This window comes from Nomascus leucogenys, chromosome 21 (assembly GCF_006542625.1).
Source record: "Nomascus leucogenys isolate Asia chromosome 21, Asia_NLE_v1, whole genome shotgun sequence".
In the NCBI taxonomy this organism is placed as follows: domain Eukaryota; kingdom Metazoa; phylum Chordata; class Mammalia; order Primates; family Hylobatidae; genus Nomascus; species Nomascus leucogenys.
The window spans coordinates 44,231,303-44,251,894 of record NC_044401.1 but is presented as its reverse complement, the minus strand read 5'-3'; the positions used below and the strand labels follow the sequence as shown (position 1 = coordinate 44,251,894).

General features: G+C 45.2%; 1 protein-coding gene and 1 long non-coding RNA gene across 10 annotated transcripts in view; one reads left to right on the top strand and one right to left on the bottom strand.

Moving 5' to 3' along the window:
• Nucleotides 1–19,968, top strand: part of MYLK (myosin light chain kinase) — a 285,888-nt gene extending 265,920 nt beyond the window's left edge. For 4 of the 9 annotated variants that reach the window (XM_030802241.1, XM_030802242.1, XM_030802238.1 and 1 more), the window contains 4 exons: nt 5,340–5,463; nt 11,963–12,092; nt 13,518–13,649; nt 17,925–18,226. In XM_030802241.1, the coding sequence (XP_030658101.1) occupies nt 5,340–5,463; nt 11,963–12,092; nt 13,518–13,649; nt 17,925–18,169 (631 nt within the window). In that variant the 3' untranslated portion in view covers nt 18,170–18,226. Of the gene's footprint in view, nt 1–2,659; nt 2,813–5,339; nt 5,464–11,768; nt 12,093–13,517; nt 13,650–17,924 lie in introns of those variants that run through there. The other 5 variants (XM_030802243.1, XM_030802239.1, XM_030802237.1 and 2 more) reach the window with 4 other exon arrangements.
• Nucleotides 1,465–16,826, bottom strand: LOC115832186. The gene is made up of 3 exons (XR_004027626.1): nt 16,797–16,826; nt 2,605–2,795; nt 1,465–1,790 (listed from the first exon to the last, which is right to left on the bottom strand). It is a non-coding gene; the product is annotated as an uncharacterized LOC115832186 (long non-coding RNA).
• Nucleotides 19,969–20,592: the final 624 nt, after the last annotated feature.

Here is a 20,592-nt window from a genome sequence, read left to right as displayed (position 1 = left end):
CTGACAGGCAAGAGACAGGCTGCTTCCTGATGGGGCTTGCATGGGCCATGTGGGGGTCAGGGTCCCAGAGACAGAGAGAGCTGGGAGGCCCCTAGGAAATCTAGCCTAGTTCCCTTGATGTATAAAAGGAGAAACTGGCTAGGCGCGGTGGCTCACACCTGTAATCCCAGCACTTTGGGAGGCCGAGGCAGGCGGATCACGAGGTCAGGAGATAGAGACCATCCTAACGAACACTGTGAAACCCCATCTCTACTAAAAATACAAAAAAATTAGCTGGGAATGGTGGCGGGCACCTGTAGTCCCAGCTACTCAGGAGGCTGAGGCAGGAGAATGGCATGAACCCAGAGGGCAGAGCTTGCAGCGAGCGGAGATCGCACCACTGCACTCCAGCCTGGGCAACAGAGCAAGACTCCATCTCAAAAAAAAGGAGAAACTGAGGCCCAGAGAGGGGAAAGGAGCAGCAGATAACAGTGCAGACTCAGGGACAGGCAAATGCCCACCCTTCCCTCATGGGGACATGACCGAGAATGATTCTCTTTGCCTTCTTAAAACATAAATCAGGGTCTTGCTTAAAAAAAAAATCCCATCCACAAAAGTCTATTACTCAGAAACACAAATATGTTGATTAGGATGAGACAATTCACATCGTAAAAGCTTTCTTCTCTTTACAAAAGGTTTCACCAGAGGGTTCCTCCCATGGCAAGGTTTTCCTCCAGTATTTCAAGTGGGGTTTGTTCTGTCAAACTCAACCAAAGCCTTACTCCTGAAGCTGTCAGTGCTTGGCTGATGATGATGGATTCATAAACATTTGGGAGAAGGGACATTGGTAAAGCCCTAACTTGACAGGTTGATGGCAGGAGGGCCCCAGACCCATCTCTCTCTTTTTTTTGAGATTGAGTTTCGCTTGTCGCCCAGGTTGGAGTGCAATGGTGCGATCTTGGCTCACTGCAACCTCCACCTCTAGGGTTCAAGCAATTCTCCTGCCTCAGCCTCCCGAGTAGCTGGGATTACAGGTGCTTGCCACCACGCCCAGCTAATTTTTGTATTTTTAGTAGAGACAGGGCTTCACCATGTTGGCCAGGCTAGCCTCAAACTCCTGACCTCAGGTGATCCATCCATCTCGGCCTCCCAAAGTGCTGGGATTACAGGCGTGAACCACCATGCCTGGCCCCCAGACCCATCTCATGGGGCTCAGCTGAGATCAGGGCAGAAACAGCTACATAATTTGCAACATAAAAGGTGGGGCCACTTGTTCAAACCTTATTGAGAATCTTGAGATGACAGCAGCAGAGCATTAAACCAAGCACAGGGCCTGTCTAAGGGTGGGACTGTGGGCAACTGTGCTGGTCAAACACCCATAAGGCTGACTCACAAGGCCCGCATGAACAGTGGGGTGAGTTGTTGATATGAAGGTGAGGTGCACAGAGGTGAGAGGTAAGGTCAATAAGCCACAAATCTTATCTATTTTGTTTTGAAATTCTTTACCTTATAAAGTTTATTTGGCTTAAGCTGCTGGTCATAAAGTCATTCCTGCACTCACAGCTTGGTGAGGCAGTGGAGGGAACCCAGCAGAACTGCATGAGATCTCCGGGCATGGACTGCTTCCTTATTGTGGACCAGGCCTGATGCCAGTGCTGAACACTGCAATTTACTTCATCTTCATAGAAATGTTAGGATAGTATAGCATTTAAGAGGACAGGCTCTAGAGGCAGATACCTGGGTTCCAATCTCACTGGCTGCGAATCTTTGGGCAGGTTACTCGAGCCTGGGCTGTGCCTCAATTCCCTCATCTGTAAAACAAAGTTATAAGAATTACCTACATCATAGGGCAGTGTTAAGATTAAGTGAGTTCACTTGTTTTAGGCACTTGACCCAGTGCCTGGCACATAGAAAATGTTCAACAAATGTCTGCTGCCATCATGATGATGATGAGGATGAAGAAGTGACCACCCTATAGTTAAATGGCAGCTTCTCCATTTTAGAGGAGAAAACTGACACAGATCAGGGAATTGTCCAAGGCCATCCAGCAAGCAGAGAGGCTGCACTCTGTCCTCTGCCACAGCACCTCATAGGGAAGTTTTCTAGTTTGGCAAAAATGCCTCAGGTTCCCTGAACCTACATTGCTGATTCAAAGTCCATCTGTCCGTCGGGCACACACTTCACTTACTGAGCCTCTCCTATTTGCTGGGCCCTCTTCTTGGAGCTGAAGGTGTGTGGAGAGAGGTGGGAGGGAGGGGACAGAAGGGTGCAGTGGTGATCACTACCATGTGCCCAGTCCACGGAGAGGGGGCAGGAGCACGGGAGGAAGGGGCTTGGAGAAGGCTCTAGCCTGGGCTTTGGGGAATAATAGAAGACCGGGACAGAGGGACTTATCAGCCCTGCCATGTACCCTGCAGAAGCCCGTAATCTAAAGCCAACCCACTGCACCTCAGCCTCACAGGTAGGTGGTGTCAAGAGGCAGGTGACCAAGAAAAGACACGGCTGTGAACCACACCCTCTTTTCTTTCCACAAGTGGAAGAAAGGCAGGTGCAAGGCCCGCAAAGCATGAGTTTGGGGGTGGGGAGGCTGGCCGACCCTCGCCTTTGACCTCAGTTATCACTCACCTGGTCGTCGCGCCCTCTCCTAGCCACACCTGCTCTCCTGCTCTTGTCTCTCCAGAGTCAGTGGCCTTTCCCCCTTCATGGGAGACAACGATAACGAAACCTTGGCCAATGTTACCTCTGCCACCTGGGACTTCGACGACGAGGCATTTGATGAGATCTCCGACGATGCCAAGGATTTCATCAGTAATCTGCTGAAGAAAGATATGAAGTAATGAGTTGGGATTTCAGTCTTTGCTTCACCACTCCCTGCCCTGTGTTGGGAAGCAAAGGAGGATTCCTTTGCCTGTTGGGGCACCCTCCTTGCCACCCCGCCTTGGGTCATTCCTAGCATTCCCTGAGGAAGGGAGGGTGGGCATGGTAAGAGACCCAAGTGCATGTGGGTCGGGGAGGTGACTTCCTAGGCCCTGCCCACTAGAGCTAGACATGGGATTCACCTTCAGAGGCTCAGATACCTGACTTGAAAAGCGACACGTGACCACATTGCAGAGAGAGGGGCAGCTGTTCTGTGTGAATAATGACTGCCCTTCTTATTTTCTGGGTACAGTTGTGGCCAGCCACAGCCCTCTTCAGGGGCTGCAGGGGAAGGACCCTCTCAACAAGCAAGAGCAGAGGACACGGGCATCTTAGAACTTCTCTGTGGGTCCCGATCATATCCCCAGATTATTATTATTATTCTGGCGTAGTGTTTTTTTATATCTCAGTTATTTAATAACTGCCTGCTTGAATACAGCCAGGTACCTTCTAACATCTGGCCAAAGGGAGGCTATGATCCCAGACCACTGGGCTTAGCCCTCTCCCAGCTCCTCCTCTGTTGAGGTTCCCCACCTGTGCCTGCTGCAGCTGTGAACATAGGGAAGTGAACAGTGGGAGGTCAGCGTGCACGGGCTGTGGGGAAAGGTCAGGCACTCAAGCCCTCCAGGTTTCAGTAGAAGATTGGAGCTTGGAGTTGTAGAGGAGACCAGAGTGGGAGGTTGGCTGAAGGTGGGCAGTGGGTGTGCCTAGACAGAATCTCCTGGAAGGAACTGTCCTGGGCTCTGCATGTGTAGGGAAAGGGAGCAGTGGGACTCAGGTGAGAACAGCTGGCCTATTGGGCAGCTCACCCACTCTGCAAATAGGTGACTAGATGAGGCAGGGCCTGACTGTAGGGGTGCCGAGGAGCTTGGAGCTATACTTGGCAATCCCAGGGAGCAGTTGTAGCCTTGCCAAGAAGGGTGGTGTTGACATGGGTGGTGTGCTAGAGAGAAGGGGAGGGGCCTGGCTCCAGGGCAGGCCGGAGGCTCTGCACTCCCAGGTGACTTTGCAGCCTTGTGAGGCTGCCAATAGCTCCCCCGAGGAAGAATGGCTGTTTGGGGCAGGAAGGCGCAGTTAGTTGCTGAAGGAGCAACATTGGAGTGTCTCAGATGGCTCTGTCAGGCTTTCCTGTGATGCACCCCACTCTCAGTCCTTTTTAGCCAGTTCAGGGCCAAACTCCCCCAGAGGCCACATTCTACACTCCTTGACAATGAGATCTTTTTAGGCTTTTGCTGTCACAGCCTGTATCAGAAATGGGCATGACTCAAGGAGAACTGAGATACTGTGGGAAGTCTAAATTCTCTTCCAATATGAGGGACCCCCACACCCAAGGTGCCTCAGGAGATGGAAACCTCCTCAGTAACTCTGGTACAAGGATGGCTTTTGTCATCCAAGCCTTATTCACTGAAGATTTGGTAAACAAGGTACTGTGTGTGTACATATCTTATTTTCTCATCTGGCCTTGAATTAAGTCAGTAACAAGCTGTACTGGATCCCTCTGTGCTCATAAAATGGATTCACCAAAGAACTGATCTTATTCAAATAGATCAAGACACCAAATTCCCATAAACTCTTATACCCAGCCTCTCTTCAAGCAGAAATCACCACCTATCAGCACTTAAAAAAAAAATTCCTTCCTACTATAAAAATAATGCATGAAAATTATAGAGGATTTGAAGAATATAATAAAATTTAAATCATCTATAATCCCTTTATCTAAAGATCACTACATTTTGCTATACTTCTTTCCAGTCATTTTTCTATGTATGTTAGCATTTGGTTCTTTAGGCTTTCTTAGGCTTTCTTAGTCCTGTTACAGTTAAGGCAATGGCTCTAAAATGTTTCTAGATCCCCAGAGCTTTCAGAAAGATGAAGTGAGCTTCAGTGCAGTTCTAAAGTAGTCATAATTCAAGGTTATAGGCAGGACCTACTTCTTTGAGTTGTAACAGGAAAAACCTGATATTCAACAACACCATAAGACTAAAACATGAAAGTTCAGTGATTGTCGGAGATTTTTTCCTAGGGTTTAACTCTCCCCTCCTCCAGATAGGGTGGCAGGAGGATTAGCCTCTGTGGGCCCCAGCCCTCATGGGAGCAGCAGAATGATGCCACCCTGGAATAGGGTGCCAGCCGATCCCAGAAACGTCTGCCCTGCAGCACTTACTCTTCCTCAACCCCAAGAGCAGGCAATGGAGCCCAGTCACTTCCTTGGTGCTTGGGCTTTCATAACACCGACCCATGCTAGTTCTGGTTAGTGTGACCCAGACCAAGTGAGGAGAAAGGTGAAGAGCACAGTGATCCTGATCACGGTGGATGGTCTGGGAGCAGGGGGCCCTGGGCTCTGCCCTCGTGACCAGGGACAGGTGGCCTCCCATTTCTGAACTAACCAGTGGTCTCTGAGGTCTCCTCCTGCTCAAAAATCTCCTGATTTCTGCCTCTGTCAGAAACCGCCTGGACTGCACGCAGTGCCTTCAGCATCCATGGCTAATGAAAGATACCAAGAACATGGAGGCCAAGAAACTCTCCAAGGACCGGATGAAGAAGTACATGGCAAGAAGGAAATGGCAGGTAATGCAAGGATCACTTTGGACTGGGATGTTGCCCCTCATATTTGTGTTGTTCAAGCCACTTTCATTCCCAGCTTGCCCTGGCCTCACACCAAGAAAGTTTAAATTTATTTCTGAAGTAGTCTGGGACCAATTTAGGCAGCTGATTAAGGTACAGTGGTGTGCTTAGTCCTGAGTGCAGAGTCCCTTTCTTGAGGAGATGGGATGGATTCTTAGCTTAGCTGTCTCTCTGTTCTTGCTTACCTTTGCCCCAGGGGACCGTAAACCCTTACTCAGGTTAAGCCAATGACATTTTGTGTCTTCATGGCTTGGGATGAGCAACATCACTTTAAGGTCCATTTGTCAACCCTGAGAATGGGATGGTAGCATGGTGGTCTCACATTTCTTTATCATGAAGGAGGAGGGCACATGATCTAAAGAGAGAGACATGGTCCTACCATCTAGGAAGGTTGTATGTTAATAGCCATGTGTCCTTAGCAAATGACGTAATCTTGCTGTGGATTTTTCTCATCTATAAAGCGGGAATAATAGTGGTACCAACTTCACAGCATTGTTGTGATAATTATGAGAATTACATGAGATCATCCTCATGTGGCCTTTAGTAGTACAATGCCTGGCACATGGCAAGTGTCCAGAAGCGATCCCAGTCGCTAATAGGTATTAAGGTAGGCCATCTGTCAGGGACCATTTAAAGCACTATCTATGCACTAAATCTTTTAACCCTAGGAGGCAGGTACTATTATCATCCCCACTTTACAGACAAAATTGAGGCAGAGAAAAGGTTAGGAAAGCCATCCAGGATCACACAGCTAATAAGCAGAAGGGCCAGGATTCAAACCCAGAGCTTGACTGCAAAACACATAGTCTTAACCCCAAGACTGCCTCTGATAAAAGGCATGGGTGGATAAAATTATTATCCAAAACCACAGGATGTTTATCAGTTTATCACCGTCATCACCTATTTTATGAGTTTTATTACCACAATTAGAATGGCAATTCTTTTTTTTTTTTTGAGATGGAGTCTCGCTCTGTTGCCCAGGCTGGAGTACAGTGGCACGATCTTGGCTCACTGCAAGCTCCGCCTCCTGGGGTCACGCCATTCTCCTGCCTCAGCCTCCCAAGTAGCTGGGATTACAGGCGCCCACCACCACGCCCGGCTAATTTTTTGTATTTTTAGTGGAGACGGGGTTTCACCGTGTTAGCCAAGATGGTCTTGATCTCCTGACCTTGTGATCCACCTGCCTCGGCCTCCCAAAGTGTTGGGATTACAGGCGTGAGCCACTGCTCCCGACCTAGAATTACAATTCTTAGGCTGCTGGAGAAGACATGGTTTCTTTCATTCTTTTTTTTTTTTTTTTTTTTCTTGAGACGAAGTCTCACTCCATCACCCAGGCTGGAGTGCAGTGGCACGATCTCGGCTCACTGCAGCCTCTGCTTCCCAGGTTCAAGCGATTGAGAGGACATGGTTTCCACACTCAGGGACCATGTAGTGCAATGGGGAACTGAAGCAACTAGACATGAAAGGATGTAACATGCACCAAGATGTACAAACTATCCGGATAGTTCTCCATAGCCATGGGTGTGTATGGATAGAATGGACCTGGTCGCAAGCAGAGTTGGATGTGATTATGAGGAAATGCTCCCAGGTGCAGGAGTTTGAATTAGGTGTGGAACCTCAGTCAGAATACAGAGAAGAGGACTGGATAGGTGGAGGAGAAGGCACAGAGGTGGGAGCCGGACCCATTCCGGCTGGGCTTGGCTGGACAGGAGCAGAGTCTTTTAGCTGGATACTCAAGGGACCCAGGGGCATTGAGACTTTGCCTGGGTGGCAAAGAAAAGGGAAATCACTGTGTTGGAGGCAACTGGAACACTGGTCATTTACCACACCAGGTGACTAAATCACAGTTGCCTCAAAAAGTAGAGTGTCACTCAGAGGTTGAAAGAGGGAGCAAAGGCAAATGGGGGCCACAAGTGTGGAGTTTAAGTGACCACCATCCTGAGCACATATCAGCTGTGCTCCTCCACCATGGAAGTCAGTTCCTGGCTATACCCCTCATGGGAAGGTTTAGATGGGTCTCCAGGCCTCCCTCAAGCGCAAGGTGAGTTGAAACATCTGTAGCTGCTTACCTTTTGGTGCCACTAGGATCTGAGTAGCAAATATTCTTTTTAAAAAAGTGGGGGAGGATCTACAAAATCAAAGTCAGCTGTATTAATAATCCTGTGGCCAGCAGGTCTCAAAGAAATATTTCTGGAAAGGATAGGGAAGCTGATGTCAGGGCGGGGCAGTCCTCAGAGCAGTGAGTCTAAGTGGTTATTGCTTGGCTGAGGCTATAGGTTGAGGGGCAGCCTTATCACCTGGGAACATCTGCAGATGAACAAAAGCCAGGAGGATGCCTAAACCCAGGGGCTAGGAGCAGAGAAGAGATGAGGAAGCAGGAGAGGAGGCAAAGGGAATTTTTCAGTTAAATCAGTCAGGGAATCAGTGGTGCTAATTTTTTTTTTTTTTTTAAGAGACAGCGTCTCATGCTGTCACCCAGGCTGGAGGGCAATGGTACAATCATAGCTCACTGCAGTCTCGACCTCGTGGGCTCAAGCAATCTTCTCGTCTTGGCCTCCTGAGTAGCTGGGACTACAGGCATATGCCGCCAGACCGGCTAATATTTTTTTTTCTCCTTTGGTAGAAACAGGGTCTCACTATGTTGCCTAGACTAGTCTTGAACTCCTGGCCTCAAGTGATGCGGCTGCGTTGGCTGCCCGAAGTGCTGAGTGCTCAGCCTATGCTGATATTTTAATCAATTTTTTTTTCTTCTTGTTTACGGCATTATTAGCCATAGGGTTTTCTGGAAGGGCAGGGGAAGAAAAGGGTAGAATTCAGAGAATGAACCTTAATTTTATATTTTAGTATAGATGGTGACATTTGGAAATGATTTTTCCACAAAATTGCACACAAAAGTTGTCCACAAAAATCCCATTCAACAAGTAGTTTCCCTGAAGAGTAGCTTCCCTGGTAACAGCTCTAACCATTTCATGTTATGTTGCTCCCTCAGGAAAACGTTTTCTGCATTTTAACTGCAATCACCAGGGCCTTAGCTCCTCTTGGAATATGGAGGTTCCCTCTTGCAACAGCCAAGGTTCTGTGCAGTGGGGTGGAGTGGGAAGGAGTGGGCTGTGGGCGGGGGCAGAGGGAGAGGGGAGGAGCAGGCTCAGGTGGCCCAGAACTCTCTGTAGCTCTGCCAGAGAAGGCACCTTCTTGTTATTCTGGTGTGGTTTTCATAAAAAGCCCTAGAAGGGATGAAGTGACATGGGAACAAATCCCTACAAGCAAAGCTAGGCTGGGTATAGATGACTAATCATATTACTCATCTTAGAATGAAGTTATTCTGAAAGAAGGTATATTTTAAATTTATATTAAAAGAATTTTACAAAGATATGTTGGAAAGGTGTAGCAATGGGGGCAGGTAGGTTGAGCAGATTAACAGGGTTTCTGCATGCACATTGGAAGCAAAAGACTAGACATCAGAGGCCCATAGGTAGCCATCTTTATTTTCTGGGAACCATAAAGACCCCAGCAGTATGGACCAAGGGCATTAGGGGAGAAAACACTGGACTCAGTATAGCATGGAGTATTCTTGACCATCCCATTTGGATGGTATGCACTGCTCAGGGGAAACTGTAGTCTTGGGGCTATTGGTATATATGGGGGGCTTTGATGGGTAACCAGCTTACTGTATGTTTGCCAGGGAATGTCTTAGTGTTGGTGCCAAAAGACCCTAATCCTGGGAAACTCCACAAGCCTGCCTGGGCAAGCCAGGATGGCTGGCCCCACAAGCTCTCCAAGGGGCAGGGAATTTGTGCTGCATAAGGAGGCTGGTGCAGATACTGCTCACCAGCGACATGGAACCCAGCCTGGGCAATTGCCCTCAAGCAAGAAAAAGGGAGAAATTACAAAATTAAAACTTGGCTATCTTGATGTTCCAAAAATTTCCAAAGGTCTTTGGTCAGTAAAGCAACAACCAATTGTCAGCTCAAAGGCATAAAACTGGAAGACTAGAACATATTGATATATTCATTTCTAGTTCTGACAAATAACTTCCTCAGCATTTCTTTTCACAAATCAATTTCCAAATATTTTTCTATGTTTTAGAAATTATATGCTGGATATCTTCATCTTTTAGAGAAGTTCTCCCTATGTGAGACATATTTATTTGTTAATATATTTACTACTTCCTCTGAAATACTATAACTCTTTTGTTTCCTCATTCTGACAGCTTCATTTTAGTCATTTTGTTATGAAATAAAATCTGGAAGAAAAAAGACATCATCTTGCCACACCACACAGGTGAAGACAGTCCTGATCAGTCCCAATCCTAATGTCTGGAATTGGGGAGCCCATGGGCTCAAGGCGGGTGTTCCTTGCTACACATTTATGGATATAAACCAGAGTCTTTCTGTAGAGGTCTGGAACTGCAGGAAGATTAGAATCTTCTGCTCCCAGGCTCCTGAGGCCCAGAGAGGGGAACTGACTTGCACAAGGTCTCCCAGCAATTAGGGTTAGAGAACTAACCTGTCCCTTGTTGGGAATGAACCCTCCGGGTTTAGAGGTTCCTAGCCCAGGACAAACCAATCTGTGTTGGATAAAGGGAACAGAGAGCAGAGAAGGGCCGAGTCTGAGAATTGGGTTGATTAGGAAGCAGGCTGGTCTGCTTCACTACATAGGGAAGGCTGCATGGCTGGTACCACCTCTTACCTGTTCCTGAGGGCAGGGTAACCTCTCATGGGAAGAGCTGGGTCTCTCTACACTCTGGCTAGCACAACAAACAGGTTGAACCAGTAACATCTCCCAGAAGAGCATGAAAGGTTGCCACGTGGCCTTGAGACTGCGGAGGCATTCTCCGCAGGGCCACATGGTGGTTCTTCGCACAGTTAAGTTGTTCAGTTTTCATCTCTCACCATCTTCCCCTCCTCGTCACCTCCACCTGGGGCTGCATAGATTCTGTTCAGCGACCCAGCCTCACTCTGGTGGCAGAGGCCAGAAACATACCCACACCATACAGTGGGATGTGTGCGAGAAGGGATGGCCAGGGGACAGAGCATGGTGGAATGTCTGTCCAAAGTGCATGAGAGCAGTCTGCAGCAAGGATGGCAGGAGGCATGACAGTAAGGTCATCCCGCTCACTGCAGTAGGTCTCCTCTTTAACCATACACACACACACACAATTCTCTGTATGTTTCCTTAGCACCCAGAAGTTATTTACTTTCAAAATGATCAGTCTTTTTACTGAAGCTTACTGGCTTTCCAACTAGTCCTAAATTGTGAGGCTTTACTGAAGTACTTGAGCATGTGAAGTGAACTGAGGAAGAAAATGGCTTTGCCGGCAGAGTTTGAGGTGCAATGAGTACAAGCCATTTGCCTATGAAGAGGCTGTTTCCTTCCTCTCTCAGGGGGGACAAGTAGCCAGTCTGTGGTGACATCTGTTGTCTGGATGCACAGCTTTTAGATGCCTAAAAAAGATGCTTTGAGTGCAGGGGTGGAAAGACTTGGTTATGCCTTAGTTTTCTTATCTTAGTCATTCCTGTTAACCTTAGAAAAAAGGTGAAAAACTTATTGAAAGATAAGAAACAGTAAGACACAATTGTACATTATTAGGGAACCTATGCTTGATAGAATTTTCGCAATGTAAATAAATTACATCTCAAGTTCTGATCCTTTTCAGCAGAAATTCTTTCCTCTCCCAAGTCTAGTCACCGAAAAGCAAAGTGCCATTGCCTTTTATTTCTTCGATGCTTCTTTTTGGTGCCTGAATGCGCACCAGGGAAGAGCTCCCCTCCAGAGCTTCACTGCATCATAGACTTGTGCTGGGGCCAGCCAGAGTGTTTCTCAAAATCTTTTAAGTCTCTGAATTATAAACAGAGCTAAATGGGACTTTGGAGATCATCTTATCCAGCCCCCTCCTTCTAGAGAAGGAAACTGAAGCTCAGAGTGGTTAAGTGACTTGCCCAAGCTCAACAGGATGCTGTGTTATTATTATTATGATTATTTTTGCATCAGGACTTGTGGGATCTGTAGTAACTATTCTCTCGGCCAATTATAATCACATCACTGGCATTGTTTTACGAGAAATAGCCCCGCTAGGCCCAGTCAGCAATAAGTCTTTGGAGCTGTCTCAGCCTGCAGTTGCTTTATATAAACTATCCCTTTTATGGGAGTTGAAGCACTGTATGAAAAGGGTTTTTGTCTCATGTTGACCTTGTTTAGTCACATTAACGCACACATCAGTTCCAGGCCCCATTCCATTCTCTGAACATCTTCTGACACACTGACAGTGCTGAGCAGAGCAAGGTTGGGTTCGCTCCTCTGGCAGAACCTCGGCTCTCAGGAGGTCCTTGTTCTGGGGAACAGCTGCTTCTCCAGGGCTGGGCTCTACTCCCCGCAGCCCCTCGCACTACCCAGCTGGAACCAGGGACAACGCCTGAGTCCAACCCTCGTGTCTATTTTCCAGAAAACGGGCAATGCTGTGAGAGCCATTGGAAGACTGTCCTCTATGGCAATGATCTCAGGGCTCAGTGGCAGGAAATCCTCAACAGGGTCACCAACCAGCCCGCTCAATGCAGAAAAACTAGAATCTGAAGGTAAGGAGGAGTTTCTCCAGCCAGCTGGTGAGAAAGAAAGGGTTGCGGAACAAAGGGGCATTTTGAGGTTTTGGTTGGTTTTTGTTTTGTTTTTTAATATGCCCTGCAAGGATAAATTCAGAAGTAATTTTGGGTTGTCCTGACAATTACTAAGTCTAATAATTATTCTTAATCGTTTAACCTTAGGCTTAACCATTTTCAGAGGGAAAGTTGTTATTTGTCTAATAGAACTACATGACCTCAGCTATGCTTTTTCATATATTTTGTGTTAAAATTAACAAAGACTTTATTAAAATCTTCCTTTGTTCTTATGGCAAAAGTGATATTCTATATTAATAGGCAAAAATAACATTAAAATTACATGTAGATGTGTAAGATTTATAAAATATTCTATTTTCTACCATCTTTGTGGTTTTGTTTTAAATAAAAGTTAACTCATGTGGTCTACATTCTTTGGCATTGTTCATGATGCTGAATCGTGTCATTTGAAATCGGCAGACTGGGACTGGCAGGTCTCCTGGAGACTAATAGGGTCAATTACTTGCTCACCATCTTAGATGCTGTCCCATCCATCTCCTCAGTGAAAGCCCCAGCCTTTTCCTGCTTCAGGTGCATGCAGGGCCAGGCCCTTATCTCATTTGGCCAGAGACACCCTCTGTCCCTCCCTGCCTGGTGCTTTTTGTATCCACAGGTGAGAATCTGAGTTTAGATCTCTTTGGTGAGCAAAGGTAGGGTTACTGGTGAGGCCAGCAACTGCCTGCTCTGGAGCTTTCTTGCAGCCAGGGATAGACTGCAGCACACAGGCCTGGTCCCTCCTGAGCCACTCCTGCCCCTCCTCAGATGACCCAGACATAGCCTGAAGGGAAGGAAGGAGATACACCTGTCCCTCCAAGTTACAGCTTTTCCCTGAACCAATCCCACATCCTGGTCCACAGTCACACAGCATGAAGGCAGTGTGAGCATGGAGAAAGAGCCACCGGAAGCTGCACATGCAGCTAGGACCTGACTCCTCCCTTGTAAAAAGCACGTGGAACACCTGCTGCAGAAGGAAGGCAGAGGGATACCAAGACTAGGAAGGCTGGTGAGGTCCTGCCGTGCTCAGATACCCTCAGCTGAATCCTAAAGCAGCATGAAATGCAGCCAGAAATCCTTTTTAAAGATGATTTCCTCTTTCAACATGTCAGCATAAGGGGAAGGGGGAGTCTGATCATTTCCTCAGCTTGGGCACAGTTCCTTCTTCTGCCAAAAACCATTTGGCAGCAGGCCAACCTGTCCCCAGGAGAAAGGCGTGCTTATGATTCAGTTCTCAAAGCTGCCTTCTTTGCTAAATCATAGTGACTTTTTTAAAAGTTAGTTTCTTTAAGCTAGAGGCAAGGCAAGAACAAGGAATGAAGAAATGACCTGGTCTTCTTCTCTGTCTTCTAGAAGATGTGTCCCAAGCTTTCCTTGAGGCTGTTGCTGAGGAAAAGCCTCATGTAAAACCCTATTTCTCTAAGACCATTCGCGATTTAGAAGTTGTGGAGGGAAGTGCTGCTAGATTTGACTGCAAGATTGAAGGTAAGTTGTAGCTGTGCTTCTCTTCACCATGAATAGGGTGTGGCTGGATGGCAGGGTCCCTACCATGCACCCTGGGCAAGATGTCAGTTCTGTGCAACTGGGGACAATGAGGAACCGCCAAGCTTTGGGGGAAACTGCGTCAGCAGGAGCTGCTCATAAAGGGCGATGCCCTGCACTCCCACCTCCTGAAGGTGTGTCCTTCAGTCACTTCCCCAGGGGGCACATTTGAAATTTCGCCTACTTACACCAGCCACTAGACCTAAGTTTAGAAATGGCCTTGCATGGACTTACCTGGCTTTGGAACATGCTTAGTGAAATGAGCTTTGCAAACTGCTGAAAAGCATGTGACTTGCCCATACAAGGCCCTCAAAGGCTGGCACAAAGGCATAGGATGTGGCAGGCTCTGCTACTCGTCCACAGGCTGTGTGACCTTGGACGGTGGTCCAACTCCCCTGGGTTATGGTCCCTCTGCTATAAGATGATAGCTAAGTCACGGAGTGGCTCTGGGGATTCTGTGAGGGGACATATGTGAGAAGGGGGAACCTTTTAGATCTTGTAAAGATGTCACGGAGCAAAGGGAAAAGTTGTGGGACTGGCAGGTACAGAGAGAGCGCATGCATTGTGACTTCAGACTGAGGCTAGTTGGGCGCCAGGCACCCGGGACAAAGCACTCAGCCGGCGCCATCTTCCCCAGGCTGCTTATCTGCCTGCTGGGAATAATGCAGCCATAGACCTGTCAGTGGTCAGAGCTCAAGGGACCTTAAGGGGTCATGGCATAGCACCTGAGAAATGAGCAAAGTTGATGACACAAAGCATTTCCATTTTCATATAGATTGCAACAGTCTAGAAAGAGAAGGGACAAGATAAGACAGGCTTTTTGCTTCAAGTCTGTGACTTTCACCTGCCAACCAGGGTGGCAGGTTATCGCCCATTTTGGTCTGACCAAATAAAGCACAGAAGTTTATTAGGCAACTTTCCCAAGGCCGCATAGCACAGTACAGCAGTCAGAACAAACTGTGCCTCCCACTTTCTTTGATTCTCCAGCAATGTGACTAGATAATGCCTTTTGAGTAAAATAACCCAAAGTTAGGAATGGAAAAGATAGTTTTTCTTCTGCATCTTTATATTATCAAAGTGCCTTATCAATGCTTCGCCTACCATAGTCATTTTCCTTTCCTCATTCAATTAAAAGAAAGTGGATGTGCTGCCTTTGATAATGTGAAAATTCTCGGACTGGGGATTCTGCTGAAGGCTCTGGAGCCACTGCTTGCAATTCTCACCATTACCATTGCATTTGGGTCTTCTGAAGTTTCTTTTCCTTTTTGAATGTTTTAAAATAACATAATGATTATCATTTTGTACCTAATTTTCTCTTTGGGATTGTTTCGTACTTAATTTTCTCTTTGGAATTGTTTCATTGATGTTTATGTAACTTTTGCCTGGAGCTCTGATGAGAAATTAAAGCATATGGATGCTGTTTGTTTTGATAAAAACAAAATTGAAACTTTTGCACTAAGAGTGCAGAGCGTGGGAGTGCAGGGTACTTTATGACCAGCTCTTCCTGACCCAATTTTCCTCATGGTCTGGGTGTTCCTAATTACTTCGAAAAAACAATTTCCAAAATTATTTTGAAAAAACAACATTGAAAAGAACATTATAATTCTTGATTTCTTATGTATAATTTTTATTCTGGCTAGGGCTCATATTAGCCTGTTTGCATTGCTATAAAGGAATACCTGAGGCTGGAAAATTTATAAAGAAAAGAAGCTTATTTGGCTTGGTGCCAGCATCTGCATCCAGTGAGACCTCAGGATGCTTTCAATCATAGCAGAAGCAGGCATGTCACATGGCAAGAGAGAGAGCGAGAGAGAAGGATGTGCCACGTTTTAACAACCAGATCCGCATGAACTGGCAGAGCAAGAACTCACCCATTACCTCGGGGAGGGCACCAAGACATTCATGAGGGATCCGCCTCCATGACCCAAACACCTCCCACCAGGCCCCACCTCCAACACTGGGGATCACATTTCAACATGAGATTCAGGGGGCACAAATATCCAAACCGTATCAGGGCTACAATTTTTTTCCTGTAAAAATACTTCTCCAACATTTGAGAGAAAGTCAGGTGGAATATATTTAAAGGTATGTATATATATGACTTTAAAAGCGGGGTACGTGTATATACCATGTACATGCAAACAAAATGCATAATGTTGGTAATGCTGTGCATATATATGTACACATACACATTAAACATATATTTTATATGCATGTGTATTTTATTTTTTAATGCTGAACTTTGCAGAGATATGACTAATGCATAAAGGCTCATTGGTGAGGTCCATTTCCAATTGTCCATAGGCAAATTACCTGCTTTGGATCAGACTAAGACAAATATTGCTTTCTTCTTCTTGGCAATATTATCAGCTCTTTTAAATTATGTTTTATATAGCTGTTATTAGCTTTATTGAGTTATAATTTATATACTATAAAATTCACCTATTTTAAATGCACAATTCAATTATTTTTAATGAATTTATACCACAATCCAATTTTAGAACATTTTCATCACTCCAAAAAGTTCCCTTCTTCCCATTTTGTTTTGACTCTTATTTTTCATTTAAGTTATTTAACTTAAACTATTATACAAAATTGAAAATTTAGGCTGGGCATAGTGGCTCACACCTGTAATCCCAACACTTTGGAAAGCCAAGGCAGGCAGATCACTTGAGTCCAGGAGATCAAGACCAGCCTGGGCAACATGGTGAAACCCCATCTCTACAAAAAATATGAAAATTAGCTGGGTGTGGTGGTGTGTACCTGTAGTCTGAGCTACGCAGTAGGCTGAGGTGGGAGGATCACTTGAGCCTGGACATTGGAGGTTGCAGTGACCCGAGATCATGCTGCTGCGCTCCTGCCTAGGCAACAGAGTGAGACTCTGTCTCAAAAAAAAAAAAAAAAAAAAAAAAAGATAGAAAATTGTATTTTTGGCTGAGCACGGGTGGCTCACACCTGTAATCCCAGCACTTTGGGAGGCCGAGGCAGGCAGATTACCTGAGGTCAGGAGATCCAGACCAGCCTGGTCAACATGCTGAAACCCTGTCTCTACTAAAAATACAAAAATTAGCCGGGTGTGGTGGCGCGCACCTGTAATCCCAGCTACTCAGAAGGCTGAGGCACAAGAATCACTTGAACCAAGGAGGCAGAGGTTACAGTGAGCCAAGATCACGCTACTGCACTTCAGCCTGGGCGACAAAGTGAGACTCTGTCTCAAAAAAAAAAAAGAAAAAGAAAATTGTATTTTCAATCTAAGAAGGTATTTAGATCTAGGTGTAGAGTTGGAGTTGGAGCAGTATTTCAGGTAGTACTCCATTTTTTATTTTTATTTTTTTGCCATGTTTGCCAAGCTGGTCTTGAACTCCTGCCCACCTCGGCCTCCCAAAGTGCTGGGATTACAGGTGTGAGCCACCATGCCTAGCCTCAGGTAGTACTCTATGTCTGTTTAAAGATGGGTGGGTGTGGTGGCTCACACCTGTAATCCCAGCACTTTGGGAGGTCAAGGTCAGAGGATCCCTTGAGCCCAGGAGTTTGAGACCAGCCTGGGCAACATAGGGAGACCCTGTCTTTACAAAAAAAAACTTTTTAAAAATTAGCCGGGCATGGTGGCATGTACCTATAGCTCCAGCTACTTGGGAGGCTGAGGGAGGAGGATCTCTTGAGCCCAGGAAGTTGAGGCTGCAGTGAGCCATGTTCATGCCACTGCACTCCAGCCTAGGTGATAGAATGAGACCCTGCCCCCCTATCCCCCAAAAAGTGAAAGGTGGGATGTTTAACTGAGCATGGTCGCTCATGCCTATAGTCTTGCTACTCAGGAGGCTGAGAAGGGAGGATCGTTTGAGCCCAGGAATTTGAGCAACAGTAAGCTATGATCATGCCACTACACTCCAGCCTAGGCAACAGAGTGAGACTCATCACTTAAAAAAAAAAAAAAAAAAAAAACTATTAAGTTTTTTAATAGGTGGGATGTGGTGCTAGTCCAACATGTGTGGGAAATGGAACAACTTTAAAATATTCTATTTGGGGTTTCAGATATTGGTATTTACAAGACATGTCCATATTCTAATGTAGATATCAAAACAGTTGATAAAGGCCAACATCAAAATTTTTTCCTTAACCACCTTAATCAATAGTGGTAGCTTACGAGTTGCTTGCATGAGTTGATAAGAAATTTTGAATAACAGTTCCTGCAACTTGTGTTCTCTCCCTGTGATGCAGGATACCCAGACCCCGAGGTTGTCTGGTTCAAAGATGACCAGTCAATCAGGGAGTCCCGCCACTTCCAGATAGACTACGATGAGGACGGGAACTGCTCTTTAATTATTAGTGATGTTTGCGGGGATGACGATGCCAAGTACACCTGCAAGGCTGTCAACAGTCTTGGAGAAGCCACCTGCACAGCAGAGCTCATTGTGGAAACGATGGAGGAAGGCGAAGGGGAAGGGGAAGAGGAAGAAGAGTGAAACAAAGCCAGAGAAAAGCAGTTTCTAAGTCATATTAAAAGGACTATTTCTCTAAAAAAAAAAAAAAAAACTCAAGATAGTAAAAGCACCTAGTGTGATAGATTATCTAGTTAAGTCATTTGTGGGTTGATTCTTCAGAAACAGCAGTTGATACCTAGCAGCGTTATTGATGGGCATTAATCTACATTAGCTGGCACCTTAAGATACTAGTGCAGCTAGATTTCATTTAGGGAAATCACCAGTAACTTGGCTGACCAATTGATTTTAGAGAGAAAGTAACCAAACCAAATATTTATCTGGGCAAAGTCATAAATTCTCCACTTGAATGCGCTCATTAAAAATAAGGCCAAAACAAGAGTTCTGGGCCACAGCTCAGCCCAGAGGGTCCCTGGAGATGGGAGGCCTCTCTCTCCCCACCCCCTGACTCTAGAGAACTGGGTTTTCTCCCAGTACTCCAGCAATTCATTTCTAAAAGCAGTTGAGCCACTTTATTCCAAAGTACACTGCAGATGTTCAAACTCTCCACTTCTCTTTCCCCTTCCACCTGCCAGTTTTTCTGAATCTCAACTTGTCATGAGTTTAAGCATTAAGGACATTATGCTTCTTAGATTCTGAAGACAGGTCCCTGCTCATGGATGACTCTGGCTTCCTTAGGAAAATATTTTTCTTCCAAAATCAGTAGGAAATCTAAACTTATCCCCTCTTTGCAGATATCTAGCAGCTTCAGACATATGGTTAAGAACCCATGGAAAAAAAAAAAATCCTTGCTAATGTGGTTTCCTTTGCAAACAAGGATTCTTATTTGTGCTGTTATAGAATATCAGCTCTGAATGTGTGGTAAAGATTTTTGTGTTTGAATACAGGAGAAATCAATTTGCTAAAAAGTTAGTCTTAATTATCTATTGGCCATGATGAAACAGATTTCAACTGATAAAGAGCTGGAGAACTCCATGTACTTTGGAATCTCCTCCAAGATAGCCAGAGTTTAATACATCTTCATTCTCAACACTCTCCAAAGAACTTGACCTACCTTATGGGTTCCATATTTTTCTTCTTAAATGTGCATTAATCATGCCTTGCCCCCAGCCTTTAAATATATTCTTAGACGTGGTAAATGCACTCAGACTTGCGTCTTTAGGAATTTTTAACTTTCTTTCACTACATTGGCACTTAAATTTTTTCTTCATAAAACTTTTTGAAGGTCATAAACAAAGACCATAATTGATAGACCTAATACATTTCCTCTCTGTGTGTGTGTAACATTCCAAATACTTTTTTTTTCTTTTCCACTGTTTGTAAGGTGCAACAATTTAATATTTTTAAGGGACTTTTTAAGAGTTCCTTAAGAACCAATTTAAAATTACTTCAGTGCAATCCTACACAGTATCAACATTAGAATTTTGATATTAGTCTTACGTTATCTTCCATGCTATTTTTATCTGCTTTTTGCTGCTAGTTTCAAACTGCCAGTATTTTTCCTTTTGCTTTTAAAATAGTTCCAATATTTTTCATAATAGCCACAGTATTGCCACAGTTTATTATAATAAAGGGTTTTCATTTGATTTAGAGCATTCAAAGCTTTTTTCTATCACTTTTGTGTTCAGAATATAACCTTTGTGTGTGTGTATGTTGTGTGTGTGCATGTGTGGTGTATATGTGTGTTACAGTTTAATGCCTTGGGATTGTGTTAATGTTCTCTTGGTTTATTATGCCATCAGAATGGTAAATGAGAACACTACAACTGTAGTCAGCTCACAGTTTTTAAATAAAGGATACCACAGTGCATGCCGTTTGTTCAATCTTTGCAGACTTCTCTTTCTTTCTATGCTACCAGTTGTAAAGGACACAGATATATCTTGGAAATGAAAAACAAACACTGTGGTGCATAGATGTGAAGAACTGGCTTATGTGGTTGTGTTTTACTATAGAACAGAATGATTTAGGAAGTTCTTGTTTATATAGGTAGCCTAATTTACACATTTAGTTCAAAATTTCTCTTGAGCATCAGTACTATATCATTCTAGAAGGATATCTTATAGAGCAGGTGTCCCCAACCCCCAGTACATGGCCTGTTAGGAACCAGGTCACACATAAGGAGGTTAGCAGTGGGCAAGTGAGCAAAGCTTCATCTATATTTATAGCCGATCCCCATTGCTCGCATTACCGCCTGAGCTCTGCCTCCTGTCAGATCAGCAGCGGCATTAGGTTCTCTCAGGAACAAACTCTATTGTAAATTGCTCATGTGAGGGATCTAGGTTTCACGCTCCTTATGAGAATCTAACACCTGATGATCTGTCACTGTCTCCCATCGCCCCTAGATGGGACAGTCTAGTTGCAGGAAAACAAGCTCAGGGCTTCCACTGATTCTACATTATGATGAGTTGTATACTTATTATTATTACAATGTAATAAAATTATTATTT